Below are 20,540 nucleotides of genomic sequence, written 5' to 3' on the forward strand. Positions count from 1 at the left end.
CAATGCGCACAGCTCCCTGTGGGGCGACTCTCGTACAGACGCGCGAGGTCGTCTTGTTGAACAGTTCCTTTTTTCTTCAGGTGCGTGCTTGCTGAATAAGAAACAACCCACGTATTACTCCCTAGCAAACAGAACCTTTTCATCAATAGATCTTAGCATAGTTTCCCCGTCCGCACTGCCCGAACTTGAGTGGGAAGTTACGAACAATCCTTACGGGAGCGACCACTTCCCTATACTGATAAGAACATCTAAAGAAAACGAATATCCTCCGCAAGCTCCTAGGTGGAAGATAGACACAGCCGACTGGGAGAAATTTCGAACTCTCACTAACATATCATGGGCAGACATATGTTCTTTAGAAATCGATGCTGCTGTGGAGTATCTTACATCATTCATAATAGATGCAGCATCAAAATGCATATCCGAAGTAAGTGGTCTAGCATGCAAACGACGTGTACCGTGGTGGAACAGCGAATGTAGGATCGCCCGTAAGAATCAGAACAAGGCGTGGGGGTTGCTACGCGCTTCTCCCACTGCAGAGAATCTTATGAACTTTAAAAAAATAAAGGCCCAAGGCAGGCGAACCCGCCGACAGGCCAGAAGAGAGAGCTGGCACAAGTTTTATCGAGTATTAACTCGTTTAGTGATGAGGCCAAAGCCTGGAACAGAGTTAATAGGATTAGAGGGCGGCAAACACATTCACTCCCCCTGGTAAACACACAGGGCGATACACTGCAAGACCAGGCAGACTCACTCGGGGAATATTTTGAGAGCGTGTCAAGTCCAAGAAATTATACACAATCCTTTCTCAAATACAAACAAGCAGAAGAACGGAAACCATTAACAAGAAAAGGTCGAGAGAATGAGCCTTACAACCGTCCTTTTTGTATTGCCGAATTGAGAGCTGCCTTAAGCGCATGCAACAGCTCCGCACCAGGATCTGATAGAAACATGTATGAAATGCTCAAAAACTTACACAACGACACGCAGGTTACACTACTCACACTTTTCAACACCATTTGGGATGCAGGGTACCTTCCAACCACGTGGAAGGAAGCCATTGTGGTCCCTGTTTTGAAACAAGGCAAGGACCCTTCCTCAGTGGCAAGTTACCGCCCGATAGCCCTCACAAGTTGCATCTGTAAGGTGTTTGAAAAAATGATTAATCGGCGACTCATTCATTTCCTTGAACTGAGCAAAATCCTTGATCCCTATCAGTGCGGCTTCCGAGAAGGGCGCTCCACAACTGACCATCTTGTACGTGTAGAAGCAAATATCTGGGACCCATTGGTACACAAACAATTCTTCCTATCCATATTCCTCGATATGGAGAAGGCGTACGATACTACGTGGCGTTACGGAATCTTAAGAGACTTGTCAGAATTTGGCATTCACGGTAATATGCTTAATATAATAGAAAGCTATCTGTCAAATCGTACCTTCCGGGTAAAAGTCGGCAATGCACTCTCACGTCCTTTTACGCAAGAAACGGGTGTACCTCAAGGAGGCGTGCTCAGCTGCACGTTCTTTATCGTGAAGATGAACACGCTTCGTGCTTCATTACCACCCGCCATCTTTTACTCTGTCTACGTGCACGACATTCAAATAGCTTTCAAATCTTGTAACCTCGCAGTCTGCGAGAGACAGGTACAGCATGGCCTGAACAAAGTCTCAGTGTGGGCAGACAAGAATGGATTTAAGATCAATCCTAACAAAAGCTCTTGCGTTCTTTTTACAAGAAAGAGAGGCCTGGTTCCGGATTCTTCCTTAGTACTGTGTGGACAACGAATACCTATCAGCAAAGAGCACAAATTCCTAGGTATCCTACTTGACTACAGACTCACTTTCATTCCACACATTAAATATTTGAAAGAAAAATGTCTGAAAACAATGAACTTAATGAAACTTCTATCCCAGACTACATGGGGTAGTGACAGGAAGTGTTTAATGAACCTATACAAGAGCCTAATTCGGTCTCGATTGGATTATGGTGCTGTAGTATATAGCTCTGCCGCCCCGAGCGCGCTAAAGATGCTAGACCCAGTTCACCATCTAGGTATCCGCTTAGCCACGGGCGCTTTCAGAACAAGCCCGATTGAAAGTTTATATGCCGAATCGAATGAATGGTCTCTCCACCTACAGAGATCATACATTAGGTTTACATATTTCCTTAAAGTACGCTCCAATCTGAACATCCATGTTTTCATAACGTTACCGATATGACGTGCGCTACACTTTTCAGCAATCGTCCCTTCATAAGACAGCCTTTCTCGCTGCGTGTGACGCAGCTTAGCGATGAAATGCATGTCCCACTCCTCGAGCATCGCTTAATGCACCTAACCAAGCTCTTACCTCCTTGGGAGTGGCAGGTGATACAATGTGACATATCCTTTATAAAAGTTACAAAGCGCGCTCCTGAGGCCGAAATCCGAATGCATTTCCTAGAACTCCAGCACAAGCACACCTGCGCAGAGTTCTACACAGACGCTTCGAAGTCAAATGCCGGGGTACTCTATGCAGCCGTCGGCCCATCGTTTTCGGAAGCCGATGTACTGCATCCGGAAACAAGTATCTTTACGGCCGAGGCCTACGCACTACTCTCTGCTGTAAAGCACATAAGAAAATCGAAACTTCCAAAAGCAGCGATCTATACAGACTCTCTCAGCGTCGTGAAGGCCTTAATGTCACTCAGCAAACATACAAATCCCGTATTTAATGAACTATATTTGGTCTTGTGCAAAGCGTACTTATCTAACCAGAATATCATAATATGCTGGGTCCCTGATCATAGGGGAATCGAAGGTAACGTTCTGGCGGACGAGATGGCCACGTCAATCACATTGCAAGCTGTTAACCCTACCGCTGCGGTGCCTGTCACAGATCTGAGGCCTTTCTTGCGAAGGAGGCTGCGAGATCACTGGCAACACATGTGGGACGCGGAAACGGATAATAAGCTCCACCTGATAAAACCACAGTTAAGATTTTGGCCGTCTACTGCAAAATCGCGCCGAACAGATGTCCTATTCTGCCGTCTCAGAATAGGACACACGTTTGGCACCCATAATTTTCTACTCACCGGAAGTGAGCCTCCAACCTGTGGTAGATGCGGGGAGAGGCTGACCGTACTCCACGTCCTCCTGGAGTGTCGGGAAGCCGAATCTGAGAGAAACAGACATTTTTCATTAGCATACCGACAGCACATTCCTCTTCATCCTGAAATGCTTCTTGGTCCAGAACCGCTTTTTAATACCGACACAGTGCTAGGTTATCTTAAAGATGTGGTCTTACATGTTACTAGTCCCATGAATTCGTAGCGCCTCCTCTCTTGATAGGATGCCACTGCGATAATTGTCTTGCATAGCACATGCCTCCAGGCCCTTGTGTTTCAAGGGCTCTAAGGAGGCAGTAGTGCTCTAAGATTTTTTACTATCAGATATATTTTACCTATCGTATTATTCTTTTTTAATGCATCTAAATGCATACAAGTCACACGTCATCGCCATTATTTTATCATACAGATTTTACGCACTTTAGAGCGTATATTTTAAGGCCTCTTTACAGCCACCTCACACGAACTTCATAGTAATCATAATTACACCGCAAAATCATTAGCACAGACATGGCGCTCTTTGACCATACCTGGCCCTTGCGCCACAAAACCCCATACATCATCATCATCAAATTTTAAAACTAAATTCTGGTGTCTTACGGGCTGTTACGTTTCGCCTACGACGCGCGGTAAAGCCAGCGCGGATGCAACGTACGCCGGAGCTTCGTTCAAAGCGGCGGACATTTTGGCCCGTTCGGAGCGGCCGCGACGCATCCCCGCCGAGCGCGTCCCGGCATGTTTCAGTGCCACGCGTCTTCGTGTGTGCGTGTGTGTGTGTGTGCCCACGCTTGTCAAAGCGCGGCAGCTGGGGAGAGGAGCTCCCCCAGTGTGAAGCGAGGAGGTCTGACCGGCGCCGGCCAACACCTCCTAGACTAGAAGGCCGGAGTGCTCGGCGAGTGACGTCACGGGCAAGAGGCCATCGGCACGCTCGGGGATACGGGTTCAGTGAAGGGATCGCGGCTTGGTTCTTCAGTCGAAACTACGGAATGAGCACAGGCGCCTTACAAAGCATTTATTTAGAGGCACAGATACAAAACAGCTTTGTAAAGCTTGTGCATGTATTGATGCCGGAAGCTTTTATAGCATCGCGATTTGTCGTCTTTGCAATGTTCGTTTTTTGTGAATTATTATTATTTATTATACCCCAAACTTCATACCTATTACTTCAAGTAAATTGAATCCATAAAAACCTCTCCTTCCGTATTTTGTACTTGTGGTTTTTACGGCACGGCAATGACGAATGTAATGCACTCGATTAGCTTCACAATTGCGTATGAACAATCTTATTGGGGACACATGTATTTATTACAATCTATATTATGGTCAAACGAATAATTTCGCTTTCGACGCATTAATTACCGCAGTCCACTAATTTACAACTCAAATGAGTTTAGAAATGGGATATAAAACATTTGTGCAGCTATTTACACGAAAACAGCTGCCTTAATGGGCAGAGTTTCAGCTTTTATCTTCCTTGCCTTAGCATTAGCATACAATATTTTGTCATTCATTTTGCAGCAGTAGTTCTTCAATAAAATATTCGTCCTACACCCCAAAAGGTGCATTAACACAAATTCAGATTTATGTCTATCCTCGAAGGCGTCGAACTCTGAAGAATCATCACTTTCTGTAAATGAACTTGCTGTAATTGAGCAATTAACCTTCCAGTATTTTTCAAAAGTAACTATTTAAAGAAGTTCTGAACATCTTACTCTGGAGTGCGCTAATACAATGAAGTCTGCACGTGGTAGCGCACTAATCCAGGCACTCTGGGCTTCTTCATCTTGCGGAAACTTGAAGACATTATTTTTCTGCCTTGATTTGTACATGTAATTGCTCCGGCAATTGGGCACGCAGCACTTAATAGGCATATCTTGGCATGGCACTCCACATTCCGGGGCAATGAAGACTCGCGGTACACACAATCGCAAGCACAGCACAAGTGTTGAGACTACATGCACTGGTCACGTCTCGAAAAAAAATGTGCGTTCGGAAGCATGCAATAGCATGGCCGAGCATGCCGGGACTTGTTTAACCCCGAAGCTATTCAAGGAGCGGCAGGGCTCCTGGAACTAATTGAATTGTTGTCGCCACTTCCGTACCCTCCGTCTTCTCCGAATAGCCGGCGTTCACCATTGTATATCTTCCGCGTTTCATTTTCAAAACTGGTGCGCCGCTCGTAGCTTCGTAGCACGCTGCACGGAACTTCTATGTTGGCCTCTTGTGCGTGACGTCGCTCAAGGGGAGAGGGTCAGCCAGAAGGCCTTAAGTTCTCTAGAGGGTGTTGCGCCGGCCCGGCTGATGCGTCACCTCCTTGTCCCAACGTGTCTCTCAGTCCGTCCGTCGCCGCTGTCACGTGGTGTCGTCCCGTGACCTTCCTTCTTGCCCTCGACGCCAAGAGTATAAAAGCAGCTGCTCCCGGACGCCAAGAGAGAGGCTCCGATTTCTTCTGTTGAGTAACGTGCTCTCTGCTCTCCCGTCTCTCTACTTCGGTCGACCTGACCGCCCGCTCTTTGCGATGCTAGAATAAACAAGTTGTTCTGTTAGCAGTCGCCTCATGCTTTGCTGGGACCTTCGGATGCTTCCAGTGTGCCCCAGGCCGCCAGGCCAACGCTACCCTTGGGGCTTGCGACCCATTTGCAACAACGGGCGCCAACGGTCCGGTTGCAACAACGGGTGTCAGCACTGAGGTTCCAACAGCCGGTGCCATCGGTGCGGATCAAACAGGGCCAAGACCACTCTACGGATATGAAGCACGCCAAAGTAGAAGGGCGGGAAATGATTTCGCACCCGCTCTGGCTGGCTTCGTTTCCGTTCAATTCAGTTTCTTAAAACGGATGGGCCGGCCACGTGTTGTGCGTTCCCCGGAGGAACGGTCAGCCTTCGACGAGTGGCGGCGAGAACTCGCCCCTGGAAGGGCTCGCTGTCGGCGCGCCGATCCAGCCGTTAGAACCGCCCGAGTGCAGACAATCTGACAGCAACGAGGAGGTCCCGAGCTGAGGGAGTGGGAGTTTGAAGCGATCCGGCACCGTTACCGGTGGGTTACTTGACCGTGACGAAGGTCAGGTGCTCGCAGGACAAGTTTCGCTCGCCCCCATCGGAATGCGGCCGCTGTTGCCGGGATTCGAACCCGTGCCCTCGTTCATAGCAGCGCAGCGCCAAAGCCACTACACCACCACGGCGTGTTATTGTGGTGAATTTTCTGCAATAGCATATTTCACGCTTCGACTGTGAGAAAACAGTAGGGCTAATATATTTCCGTACAAGCCTTAACGCACGATCAGCATCATTTCATGGCTTCTGTCTTTTCTCTGATATCTATCTTTTCTTCTTCACGGAAACCAATAAACATTGAATGTGTTGCAGACTCTATCCTTAATGCACCTGTAGTAACTCTCACTTTAAAAGGTAATTGCGTAGTGCATTCACTTCAGTGCATTGAATTTCTTTTGGTTATGAGGCCGGTAACATAACAGTAAGTATTCTAAGAAAACACTTCGCTCTCAACAATGAGGCATTTCCTTGCTTCTCCTTCTACCTCCTGTAAAAGACACGCACACATGTTAAAAGCATGAAAACACATTGTTTTTATACACAGTAGATAACACATTAAACAAAACCAATCAAAATCTCACGGTGTAGCTAGTCAGTTACACAAATTCCTGCGAAAGATTGCATCCTTTCAAGTGCGGAGGGGTGTTAAGGTAGAGTGTTGCGTCAAAATGTTGCCGAGTTAGGTGCTGCTGCGTTATGTTTTCGAGTGTAATTTCTCTGCTCATGAGGTCGCAACAGCGCAACACGACGAACCGGCCATTTGCAATCTCTCAGCTGAGTTTTATTTGCGGAGTTCTCATTAGTGTTTCACACACATTGCGTTCAGTGTTCTTTCAAGATGACACTCTTCATCGCGATGGCACCACTTGGCTGAGCAATGACAGTACTTTTCCGAGTGGCTTTATGGTGTTGACACTACATTTCCTTCCTCATCGGTTTGCAGGCAAACTCCACTCCATACTCGGGGCGATGTCGTAGTCGTCGTCGGACGGGTACTTGAAGCGCGTTTGATGTTATTCGCGACGGTGTCAGTGGGGTTGATCGACATTACCATAGCATTAATTGTGATCGGAGTATGTCGATGCGTACCTTGCATCGTGCACTGTGCGTGGCACGTTCTCGAATGCCAAGTCCGTTCCGGTATCTTGCGAAGTGGTGAGAGGTGGTTCTTAAGCTGAGATCGGCACTCATCGCGCCCATGAAAAATGGCGTCGAACCTGTCCAGATTGCAGTCTCTTACGACGCCAATGGACGTGCCGCAGCGTAGAGCCGAAATTAGATTCCTGTGCATGGTGCGCAATGTAGTGAATAGTGCTCCAGGGAGAGCCCAACTGGCCCAACCACGTGCACAGCCTTGAAGGTATTCATCGGTCCCGCCTGTTTTAACGGTGCTGCAATGCACCGGCGGCGCAAGGTTTAGCGGCGCTGTGAGCGGCGCTGTCGTTGGCGCGCTCGGTTACGGGATGTTATAAGTGGTAGCAGGGGAGGGGATGGTATCTGCTCAGTGGCCGCTTTCTTTTATTGCTTAGCAATTATGTGGGAGCACCAGGTGCCTTCTTGTTGTCGGCTTCGCCATTCTCGTGATGTTCCGTATAAAATCCAAAGGTACCCGCCGTGGTTGCTCAGTGGCTATGGTGTTGAGCTGTTTAGCGCGAGGTCGCGGGATCGAATCCCGGCCACGGCGGCCGCATTTCGATGGGGGCGAAATGCGAGAACACCCGTGTGCTTAGATTTAGGTGCACGTTAAAGAACCCCAGGTGGTCAAAATTTCCGGAGTCCCTCACTACGGCGTGCCTCATAATCAGAAAGTGGTTTTGGCACGTAAAACCCCAAATACTATTATTAAAATCCAAATGCGATAACACGGTCGCCGCGCATCATATGATGTGTGTTCGAATGAAAACACGCGAGGGAAACTTGCTATCACGGCTCAATCTGGCGCGCGTGAACGAAGAAAGCGGAGAGGAAACGCGCGGTTTTCCGTCGTGCGAAAGGCCGTGGGAGGGAGGGAGAGGGTAGCCTTACGCTTCGGCAGCAACTGTGCACTTCGCGACCGCACGCAAGGGGACTGACGATGGCGGCTTAATCTCGCGCTCCATATATGGAGGCAAGCGTGGAGGTAGGCGCGCGCGGCCATGACGCCCCCAACTAGTGCGTACATTGCACGGCCGCGCGCGGTCGTGCGAGCCGTATCTTGAAAGCCATCTGCAGACGACTCATACCGTTGTGAGCGCTGTGTTATCGCCGTTCTTTTGCTGAAGCGATAGACCGCACGATGGTCACTTTGCTCGCCGCTACTTCTGCCGCGCTTGCTGAGACCAGCGTTTTGACAGTGGCTGTTCGCGCTCACCGAGTGTGATGTGTTCATGTATGCTCGTGCGCGCTGAAGACATGCTTGTTGATTCAGTCATAGCGAGCGAACGTTTCCGAGCTTATAAGGCCAATAAAAACACTATCCTTATTTCGTATGCTTGTGTATTAATTTGCTATCGCATAGGATGCTTCGCTTTGTGGTTGATACTGCGACTTTTTAGGTTTAAAATGACGTAATTTGTGGGCCGAGTTTCTTATGCCTTGCTTTTTCATTTCTGATGACGGCGGGGTCGCACTATGAACCATATAAGCCTCGCACATTACAAAAAAAAGAAAAACGAAAACACCCACTTTGCATGAATCGCAAAAGGTTCACCAGAGATGGCGTTCTTTTAATGGAAGTTTGGTGGTGCTTACACCCCATGTGCTGGATGACGTGACAATTAGGTTCCTCAACATGAGCAAAAACTGGCGTGCGCTTACTTCTGTTGTCGAATTTACGTTATAACACAATTCCGTGTACGCAATGCACTTTGTTATGTTTGCTTGAACCGTCCGGTGGAATGAAGCAACAAAGGGTTGCTCTGGGGCACACAAGTACACGTAGGCTATTACTCCACATCGAGGAATTCCCATACGAAAAAAAAATGAAGTATGCCAAATGTTCCCTATTCATTGTCCAATCAGTTATTTGAGCGTTCGCGATAGCTCGCAAGAAACGGAGTTTCGCCAACTCTGACTTTCCTGCATAATGCCTTGGAAACCGAAAACTCTGCTCCTATCCCGGAAGAACATTTACAGGTTATAAGACGGGGTAGTCCGGGCGCCGTCACCTCTGTCTCGCACTCTGTTTTCCTGAAATAGATTGCGCAAGGTCAGCCAAATGTGTATTTGTATTGTAAAAATGCGGAGGTAATATTGTGCTTACAGCTTTACCGCGTCCTGTCTCAGGTGGATGTGCAGACCGGCGTTCAGTACACATTTGGGGAACTGCTGGACGGTTGCCGTCGGATCGCCGCTGGACTGCGCAGGCTCGGACTGCGCGCCGGCGACATTGTTGGTTTCCACTGTCTCAACAGCTACGAGTTAATGGTCGCCATGTGCGGGACTTTCTTTGCTGGTGGCGTAGCCAATATGATCAAGACTAATCTCACTCTCGGTAAGCGCATCTGCTTTGTCTTACGTTGTCACTGCTGTTCTTCAGGAATGCGAACTGAGTGGGGTCCGTTTTAAAGCGAAGATTTTAAAGGAAAGCTTTCCTTGCCTCTTCCTTCCTCTCTTGGAGTGCTGGCAATTGCTGCCTTACCGTGTATACAACTTGGCTCACTCAATATGTGTCATCAGGATAGAAAGTTGGGCGAATTGGTACGGTAGCTTGATCTTGAATTGTAGCGCGAAGGGACACAGACAGAAACTAGAAGCGAATCAAACCGTGTTTGGCCAAACGGACAACTTGGGTCTTTCGTTAAAACAAGTTGGCTCGCTAGTTGGTTTGAATCCATGGTAGAGTGCGTAAGCGCGATTGAACGATGACGTAGAAAGAAACAGATACATACAGACAGCGCTACTTTCAACTATAGATTTTGTGTTCGCACGCATCCATAAATATATACCGTACGAGCGGCAACAAATGAGATAGCAAAAAGAGTCTTTGACTAAATGCATCTCCCAGTGTTTCACTGGTATGTGCCCGAATATGTAGCTTATTCTTCTCGGTCATAAACACAGGCACGATAGCAGTGCGACGTCCCTCTGAATTCGGTACCTCGGAAAGGTGCACTTGCGTCTCGTAGTTTAAGCGACAAATATCTTGCTTTGTGAAAAGCATGCCCTATGAGCTTGGCGGTGTTTTTATTACCGGCACGTTTGCGATTAGGATTACGCCTGTAATTTTCATTATAGAGCACGCGCTCGGCCATCTTGCGGTCTACCAACACGATCGCACATGGCAGTACGTCGCCACTCTGTGTAAGATACCTTACTAATATTGAGTATTTCTATGAAGCATGAATTCGGCATTTCCATCCGCGATTTCCAAAACACCGTAGAAAAAAGTGTCTTGTCCGGACGTGAACAATTTTCTAGATACCCAGACTTAGAAGTAAGTTTAGCGATGCCCTCTCTAAGTGAGGCGGTTTCACTGCTACACTTGTCAGAGTGTGCTACAATCAATGGCATCAAACTGGAAGGTAAATAAATTCCTTCATATCAGCAATATCATATAAAATAAGTTTCTTGTCAGCATTTAACGGCGCCCGAAGGACAAGCGTCTCTGCAGAGGAAATAGTTCAGATATAACTGTGACTTGTAGCGATAGTATTAGCCACCCTTCTCTTTGACGAGCTTGTCCGTGGAATCGCTGCAACTGCGGGATTGAGTTGATCGTTGTCACTGAATATTAAGAAATTGCAGCAATGCAAAATACGTAAGCAAATACCTAAGACAAAGTGTTGACGCGAAGTACAGCAGTAAAAAAAACAAAGTCCCACTTTCGCCGGAAAGGCGAAGTATCGACTGTGATTGCAAGGTGATAGAGAGCTATACGAAGTAAGGATATTATATTTATCGCTCATATGCAGTTGTAAATGTTCGCTTACTAACTAAATTAGCAGCCATGGTCTCACGCTCGCACAATAAAACACGAATACATGTCATTCGATGCCTGCAGAGTCACTCTTAAATGCGTTCATGATGAGAAAAAGTGGAGGCAGCAGCGAGCGAACTGTCCTTGGTGCTGCTTCGCTTCAACGCGAAATAAGCGGCGAGAGCACAGCGCACACGAAGGTATCATCCGTCAGCCGGTCGAGAATTAGTACCCACCGCAGGTCGCTTTCAAGATAGAACCCGCACGGCCGCGCTCTGCCGCGCCCTATGCAGCCGCCATCAGAACAGAATGCGTCTTGCCACTCCGGTACCTTGCGTGCAATGGAGACGGCTCCCTTCCTTCCCGCCTTCCTCCTTTGCGCACGCGAGATCGAGCCACCATCCTCGGCTCGCCCTCGCATGCTTTCACTCGCACTCACGTACAACGGCGGGCGGTCGTGATGTCATCACACTTGGACTTTATACGGGACATTACGACGACGACGACAGCAGAAATACGCCTCAAATGTCCATATCATTGACATTCCAATAAAGAAAGAAACAGTTTGCCAAGAACGAAAGATGTTGGCACCCTTGTATAGGATAGAAGCGTGAAAATTAGAAAGCCGTTTAGCTACGTTCCTGCACATCGTTGTAGGTTTCCCCATATTTTCTCGAAAGTGTTCCATAAGCCTATTTTATTCCATCACGTTAAACGCAAATGAATATGATGAAACTGTTGATTCGTCAAAGAACCCATTGGCCGATTTTGTTCTGGGCGTATATTGAAGATCATTTATTGTCGATCATCAGTCCTTTAGTCAGCTTTAGAGGGTGGCAAAAGATAAGTTAACATCGACTGCTAAGATAACACTTCTCGATTCGTCAAAATGACGGCGTAATAGTGAATGGAGGTCTAGTAAAAGAAAAACAAAATGTGGTGGCGATGGCACATTGAAATCATTGAACAATGTTCACTTGACATCATCACTTTTGGCATCGTCTACCTATTACATTGTTTACGAATAGTAAATATTTAAATTGTAGTCAAAATAAGCAGACTACATCTCATAACTTTTTGAAATGTTTTGTGTGAACATAATAGGGGTAAAGATCCGGGAAAGAAGCAACTCTTCTTTGATGTAGTCTCCTTTATGTCTGTCCAATTGTCTACTTCTGGCGCTAAAATTTCAATATGAAAGAAAAAGCAGACCCACTATGCAACATTACAACAGTAAGACGCGCTACGAGAGCCCTACGGTTTAGAGCGGCATGTAGAGGAATTTGGGATATCGCCTGCGAATGGCCGTCTAGAAGTAACGGGTGCGAAGCAGCGGTAAGGTCATTAAAAAACGGTATGAAGTCGAGCATTCCACCCTGCACTCGAATGGCGTCACTGGCATAACCTGCAGGACATTCTCTGACGAAGGGACAATCCGGAAAATCTTCCGTTTTCCATGGACACTGTTACGTACCAATTGAAACTAACGATACCCTTAAGAAGTTGACATCAGTGTAATATAGCATTCATCCACTTAAGTCATTCTACTGTCGCAAGCACTGCGACACATGCCCAACGCATAAACACACTGTCGTAACACAATACCCTTGCACCATGCAGTGCAAGAAACGCGTAAGCGCTAGCTGCGAACTAGCGCTGTGACCTTCGTTTCTAATGAAACAATGAAATCTACAAGGCAATAGTCACATCGTAAACATTGAAAATACAGGTTGACGAGGAAGAAGGTGTTAAAATGTGCGAGTGACGCGTAGTGGCCAGGGGGGCGTACTAAATTCGTCCGCCGAGGTTATGGGCTACCATGCTGTGTACGGAGCTTGCGTGGACAATATGTGTAAAGTAATTGGCCACGTGGTGGGAAGCTTCCAAATTACTGCTCTTTGCATGTCATAGCTCTGTATCATGTTTGATACTTTGTCTTTTCTTGATTATCGGTTGTGCCATCATTAGGCTTGGAGGTACCAATCGTTGTCGTAGGTTGCAACCGACGGGGAAGTCTCTAAGTCGTTTCTGCCCCGTCTCGACCGTCATAATACGACAAATTTATGCCAATTTTGGCGCTTGTCGATGTCTTGACTAAATATTTTAGTGTTTGCAAATAATCGGGCGTACATTATCAAAATTCCGAATAGCGAATTGTGTTTTGGCTCACACACACCATCGGCACTTTAGAGCTGGCGGTACATCGCGAGGGCCGAAGAAAATTTTCTTGACTGCTGTCTGTTCCTTGAAAAGGAGTCCTTAACCCCCGATAAAGAAATTGGTTGCTCTAATGAATGTTCGCCGTAAGAAGCAGGCTCAGAAGTCCTCAGCTTAATAAAGTGCTTGTATACGGTGCATGATATCAGCTGATAATGTGCAATTTATAATACTGTTCAATGTAAAGAAGTGTTAATTTGACAGCGTTTATTGAGTACAAATGGTCCCGCATTCTACATTGCCAATGTAAACGCAATAGGTGTGGGTTAGTAGAGCGCGTACATGAGGGCTGCAAAGAAGCGCCTTTTTAGTGCTACGACTCACACGCCGGGAACCACGGCTTTTATATTTAGTTGAGCAGCTTTTCCATAGAAATGGGTTGTAATACAGGCTTGGTTGTAGAATTAGCTGATTAAAAAAACTGAATGACCGTCCAAGCGCTCAGTACAGATGGTTAACCAGCCAAGCTGAACCGTGTGGTCCGGTTTTTATCACGGGTTTAAACTGACGGTTTATGAAACGACGGCTTGGAAGGCTGCCGGATCCTCGGTACGCAGTGGCTGCTTGCGCTCGGCTGCACGAGCCCGGGCTCCAGCATCGACAGGGCGTAGAGGAGCTCGTTCTCTTGTCTGCTCGCTGCGTTGCTGATCAAAAGCTGCTTCCTCCTCAGGAGCACGTATGACGCGTGGCCTGCCCATTTCGGAGCCGCAGAAAAACTAGCGTGCGCGCTCGGCTGCGACGGAGAGCAACGACGTCACTACTGGCGCAGCTCCATTGGCGTCTTTCTCTGTTTCTTTTGGGCATGCGCGTGGGGTTGCGCCCGAGGAACCTTTGGCGTAAGGGCGACACACGGACGGAGGGACACATCGTTTAGCCATATAGTTTCGCTGTAAAAGCTATCTTTGCCTACTACCCTTGTGTTTGGAGCCCGTGGTGACGTAGTTGTGTGTTTCTCGCCGGATAGGGATGCGAGTGAGATTTCTTCAAACCCCTTTATTTATGATCAATGTTATTTGCGCACCACATATAATGAGGACAGGGGTACAACAGCCACTCTCCCTGTCCCCGTTCCAAGTGGCGTGCAATAAAACTGATCATGGACTGTAACCAACTAGCCCAAACGAGTACTCTTCTAAAATACAGTTTATATATCAATGCATGCTGATCGACGAAGTAGGGCGAGGGGGCGCACTTTTGTTCTGCATAATTAGGCAGTGAATCACGCCACAAGAACTGTGTTTATTGTTGCCTCGTGGGTATCTGTGAAATAAACAGAGCTGCTTTATTCTGACAACAATCATATGAACACTCCAGGCGCATTTCTGCAGTCGCCATGAGGTCCCGTATGCAGTCCAAGAGCGATAAAACCGTCGCCATGCGCCGTACGCTGTATGTGGGAGTTAAATTGTGCAAGTATGAGCCGGCGATGCTAGCTCAATCTCGCGCACATAAAGGAGGAAAGCGGGGATGAAGTGCACCGGCTTCCATCGAGTGCACGGCTCTGGAGGGAGGGCAGGGAGTGCACCTTCTACTCCGGTGATTGCTGCGTAGCCGCGCGCTAGGCGGGGCGGCGACTTCAGTATGGCAAGGCAGCAGCTATACTCTACAAACTCTGGGTAGCAGGTTTTACCTCGTATTTGTTACAAAAGTCGCCAAAATGAGCAAGTTAAACAAAAACATCAGCAGGAAGCTTACAAATCCTTAACTCTGTACCAAAAACAGATATTGTAGTTTGGCAAACTGCGTCTATGGCCATTTCAAGTGGGCACATGAATTTTCAGCCCACGTCGAGAATCAGCCTTTCAATTTTCAGCCTATTTCGACATTTTAAAGAAATCTTGCAAATCAGTTGCGTACTTCAAAACGGTGTACAATGCATATATTTAGATTACTCAACGGGTGCAATGGGGATAATTGTATCATCGCTTGTCATTGCTATGTTACAGTTAACTTGATACTTGAGTTTTTATTTGTGATAGCAATTATGTTGACCGTGCAGGCGAATTTTTGCTGTCGCCGTCGCCGTGGTCGTCGCATGAACTCGAAGGGCGATAACACCATCACCGCGCGTCGTATGCTGTATATGCCAGTGAAAGCACGCAAGGGACGCCGACGGTCGCGGCTCGATCTGGGGTGCGTGAAGGAGGAAAGCGGAGAGCAAACGCGCCGTCTTCTGTCGCGCGAAGGGTCGTCAGGGGATGGAAGGGAGTGCACGAGGGAAGGGGGGGGGCGGCGTTGTTCTCCAGCAGAAACTGCGTACTTCGTGACTGTGCGCATGGGGGAACTCACGATCGCGGCTTAATCGCGCGCACTAAAGGGACGAAAGCGGTGAGGCAGAGCAGGAGGGAGGGGGGGGGGGAGGGGCTTCGCCACTGTCGCGTGCGCCGTAGCTTCAAAGGGATCTACACACTGCTCATAGCTTTTTGCGCGCTGTGTTCTGGCTGCTCTTGCTTTGAAGCGATAGACGGCACGAAGCGCACTTCATTGTTGCTGCGCTTGCTCACACCAGCGTTTTGGTAGCGAGCGTGCGTGCTCATCGAGTCAGATGTCTTCATGTTTGCTTGTGTGCGCTGACACCATGCTTGTTAATTCAGTTAGTAAGCAAATGTTTCTAAGCTTATGCTGCTGATTGGTTACTGATTACTTCGCCTTAGAAATTAGGTGAAATAAGGAAACTATAAATTATTGGAATTGAAAGTGGATGAATAAACAACTTGGCGCAACCGAGGGGCCCGATTCTTTATTAATCATAAGAAGGCAACAAACAAAACAGCAAGGACAACACAGGGGAAATTACTTGTACTTAGTAATTGAAATAAAGAAACTATAAATTAATGGAATTGAAACTGGATTAAAAACAACTTGCCGCAGGTGGGGAACAACCCCACGTCTTCGCATTACGCATGTGATGCTCTACCAATTGAGCTTAGTTGTTGTTTTGTTTGTTGGCTTCTTATGATATGATTAATAAAAATCGGGCCCCTCGGTTAACCTCCTTTCTTCTCGTGTATGTTTTACTTGCGGCACCATAATGAAGGCAACCAGTAGCAGTGAATGCATCGACGCCACGGCATATATTCAAAGGCACATTCTAGAAACTGTCGCTATATATTGTATAATACCCGTGTCACACGAGCGTTTGGAAGGCCTTCCAACCGATAGTCATTTGACTGAAAGGTCAAGTTCGAGCTGCTACACGGGCGGTTTCGAAGGCCGCCGAGTCAATAGTCTATCGAGTCAACGGAGCACCTTACAACTCTATCGAAATCTCGATGGCCTTTGAGCAACGGAAACGGAAATAGCACGAACATGCCCTCTCGTTCACAGTGTGCTCGTACTCACAGTTACAAAGAACAAATCAAACCAAAATGCTCTAAAAATACTTTGTATGAGTGTTATTAATTATTCAATAAAGTATTTTTCCCGCTTGACATGTGCGAACACACACCAAAACGGCAGCCGCATCGAGCGGCGCAAACGTTGCCGCAGTTTCGCTACTCAACAAATTAAAAACTAAACATATATGTATGGCGATGTATAAACAAATAATTTTATTATATAAACAAACATAAAAGAAATTACAGTGCTTTTAAGAGGTTTTAATGTTGTTTAACTTTTCGTGACATGAAAACGAAAATAAAGATCCGAAGCGCCACACAATTTTGCGAGAAACGCCTGAACCACTCAACGGCCTTTCAAAAGTGCCGTGTAGCAGCGCGACAACTCCTTTCAGAGTTGTGGCGTTTCGAAGGCCGTCGACTGGAAGGCTTTCCAAATGTGCCCGTGTGACACAGGTATAAAACATCACTCTGGAAAATTTTAGAATATGCACAGTACCAGTGTGTGAAGCAACCTTGACGCCAGATGACAGAGATCACTGGCGACAAATGTGCGAAGCAGGCTTTCAGGCCATAGAGGAAGATACATCAACAAACTGCTTCAAGAATGAAGACATGCGCCTAATTGATATCACTTCCTATTGCTCGAAACGAAGGCTCTTCCGAAGCTCACATTGCTCTGGTGGTCACCACAGAATGCCGCGAAAGCTTTCTGTAACTTTAAAATTGCGTGCTGAAGGAACCTTTGAAACCGCGAACATGTACATAATAGCAAATGCTTGATGAAACTAGTTATGCGGGAACACCCAAAGTGGAGACAGGTAACTAATAAAGGAAGCGGGTGGATGTCTCATTTTCCCCTTTATTAATAACAGCAAATGTTACAAATTACCGGCGTCATGTCCAGAGCTGCTTAAAGCCCTAATTCAGAATTCACAACACAGAGGATATGTGCAATTGGTTAGTCCCATCTGTTTCACATTAGTAATGACTTGAAAAAAAAAACTGCTGCAAAACGTGCGGAGAAGCACGAGTTTTATCCAAACCATCACCTTGGAAATGGAAATAAAGCAAAGCCAGTGCGCAATAATGGAAACATCAAAATAAAAAGAGCAATAAGTTGAAATAGTGTACAGCGTTTTTGGATGACATAATGACAGCATCAATAAATGGCGGTGGTTTGTGGACTGGCACAAGGGCGAGTACCTGAGAACCGAACAAGACATCCCTTATTTTTCTCTTCTCTGTGTTAGCGAGAGTCAATATGCGAAACACACAGTAAAGAGGAAACCCTGCATTCATAGTGAAATCAGTTATATCTTTCCTGTATTCACTAAATAAATGTTTTGAATCAAGTAGAATAGGAGGTTGTGCTAAAACGGCGTATAGAATATACAGTTTAGAATGCTACAGTTAGCACACTGTGTTATGTGGGATATTTGAACACTTATTCAACTAAGGTTTATTAAACGAGCCGTGGTGTAATAAATATATACGTCAGGAAATCCCATGGTGTGAAACGCTTGCTCCGTTACCACCGCATTTTTCTGAGAATTCAAACAGTGCCTGGATGCACAAGGAAAGAAAAAGGACAAATAAGGGATAAAATACGATTATGTGTTATTTATTTGTTAGATGTGAGACTACTTCGACGGGACATTCAAAATGTGGGATACGTCTAAACAAAATATACAACTTTAGGCCACGCAAAAAGGCACATTTTGGAAATATTGCATAGAAAGAGCACATCAAATTGGAGCCGGTATTATATAAAGAAACAGAAAGACTGAAAGAGAGAGAGATGAAATGAACGACAACAACAAGGAGAGACTCAGTGAGAGGACAGAAAATGGTCTGCGTCAACACTGGCAGAGCGGGGTGGGAAAAAGGCAGAACGAAATAGAAAACACAGTCACACGATTACAGTCGTTCATGATCACAGTACACGACTAAATCAGGGAATCACAATTAACAGCTAACAATTTTCAAACCATTTCTGTAAGTTTGTTCTTCTTACGAATTGTAGCAATGCCTTAACTGCCCATTGCGGCAATGGCTTATGAGGTTGGCTTTTCGAAATATTTTTTTTCTGACACTGGTTCGTCATCTGTGCGAACTACCACAATTCGAAGCAATCATATTTATATTACAGTGCAGCGAGAACAGTCGCAAAGATTATGTTCAACGATTTTCCCGACACCACAGACATCATATGTAACCTTGTCAGCCAATCCCATGTGGAAAGTCGTAGACTTCCTAAAAGTCGTTCATAGCTATAGCCGACAAAGCCGAGTTGCCATGCGTCGGCGAAGTCTAGATGGCGTGTGAAGGCACAGCAAGGAGTAGACGGGGTGCACTGCTTTATCTTGAAAACTTGGGATGTTCCACACGGAGAACGCTAACTCTTCTGCAATCACGCGAAATATTCTTGTTACATGTGCCCTTGGCAACAGTATATATTACGACGTTCCGTCTGCAACTGCTAACTAAGCACGTTCGTCGGCGAGCTCGTTGCCCATGGCGCCTCAGCAACCTGGAGACCCAATCGCTGTCAGCAACAATTTTTTACCATGTCAAAAGTTTTTCTACATAATATCTAACCAGATAAGCTTGTAGGAAGGCTTCTCTGCGGTCTTTCTTACTTTTATCTGTCAGAATAGTAACGTTAGGATTTTCCTGCTTCGTGAAATGCTCTCCGGAAAGGTTGGAGTGAAAGGATACAACTGTATATATTCCCACTGTAATGTACTGCTTTTATTTTACTTGTCTTTTTTTCACAGGTGAAGTTCAACGCCAGCTCATTGCTTCCCAACCAAGTTTCGTTGTATGTGACAGAAAGGACGCAGCCAAGGTCAAAAAGGCTTGCGAAGGCATTGTGTCAGTGAAGGTAAGGTGTTCAGCTCACCCTTAACTTGTTGTACCCGCCATGGCGGTTCAGTTGTTACAGCGCTGACCTAATGAGCTCGAGGTTGGGAGGTCGATTCCAGGCTAAGACGACCACAATTTAACCTCGAAATGCACAATAATGACGTGTATGCCATGCCTCTAATGGACGACAAAAAAAACCCAAGTGATGGAAACGAATCCGACGCTCTCTGGGACTACGAGATCCCTCGGTGTGGTTTCGGTAATTGAAATTAAATAATTTTTATTTTTGTGCCCTTCAGAAAAAAGGCAAGGACATGACTCTCTACAGCCTTTGTGGTGCTCGAAACCCTCACGTGATCTGTTCGTTCGCGACAGGCATTTATGGAGGGCTTCCTACACTCTTCGTTATTGCCACCGGCCTAAATGACTAAGCTTAAATGTACACCCTCGTACTTCTGGAAACAAGTTAACCATGGGTTTCCGGCGCAATGGGAGCTTCCTCTGCACAGCTACGCTACTGAGGGAGTTTCTAGAGCAACAGGTCCGGTGTCACGGTTCGCGCCCATTATTTAAACTACTTACACATTCGACTCCTGGTCTTCCTTGCGAAGCATGTAATTTGCAAATGTCCCTATGCCGACGTCCGTTAAATGATGCGAAACTAGGCTCCAGTTGACCAAACCTATCAAACCGTTGTTGTGTGCATTGAAGCAGAAAAGTATGTGGAACGCCAATACATTTCTCCCCAAAGTTCGGGAATTTTTACCTCGAAACTGGTGTCATCCTGAGAATTCCGTCCAAGTGGATCCGCCCCGTGAGCTCCACGGCTAGAATTTGTGAATTGCAATATGGGACATAAGGTAATTCGTTAGAAGAAAATTAGTCAATTTTCGCTGATTAGTCGATTATACATTTCAATCTTTCGTACAAGTAATGTCGCCTCTTCGAGTAGAGCAGCTCATCAGCTCGGTTCATAATGGGCACAGCGCGAACAAGACGACGATGGAGTGAAATGACACTGGACGAGCGCTGTCCTGTGTCCAGCGCCCGTCCTGTG

General features: G+C 46.5%; 1 protein-coding gene across 1 annotated transcript in view; it reads left to right on the forward strand.

The window, feature by feature from the left end:
• The window catches only part of LOC135897104 (luciferin 4-monooxygenase-like), a 193,911-nt gene that overhangs the window by 90,839 nt on the left and 82,532 nt on the right, over positions 1 to 20,540 (forward strand). The window contains exons 2-3 of the mRNA XM_070521381.1: positions 9,428 to 9,635; positions 19,396 to 19,502. Of these exons, the coding sequence (XP_070377482.1) occupies positions 9,566 to 9,635; positions 19,396 to 19,502 (177 nt within the window). The 5' untranslated portion in view covers positions 9,428 to 9,565. The remainder of the gene's footprint in view (positions 1 to 9,427; positions 9,636 to 19,395; positions 19,503 to 20,540) is intronic.

The sequence above is a fragment of the Dermacentor albipictus genome, chromosome 7, assembly GCF_038994185.2.
Source record: "Dermacentor albipictus isolate Rhodes 1998 colony chromosome 7, USDA_Dalb.pri_finalv2, whole genome shotgun sequence".
Classification (NCBI taxonomy): Eukaryota; Metazoa; Arthropoda; class Arachnida; order Ixodida; family Ixodidae; genus Dermacentor; species Dermacentor albipictus.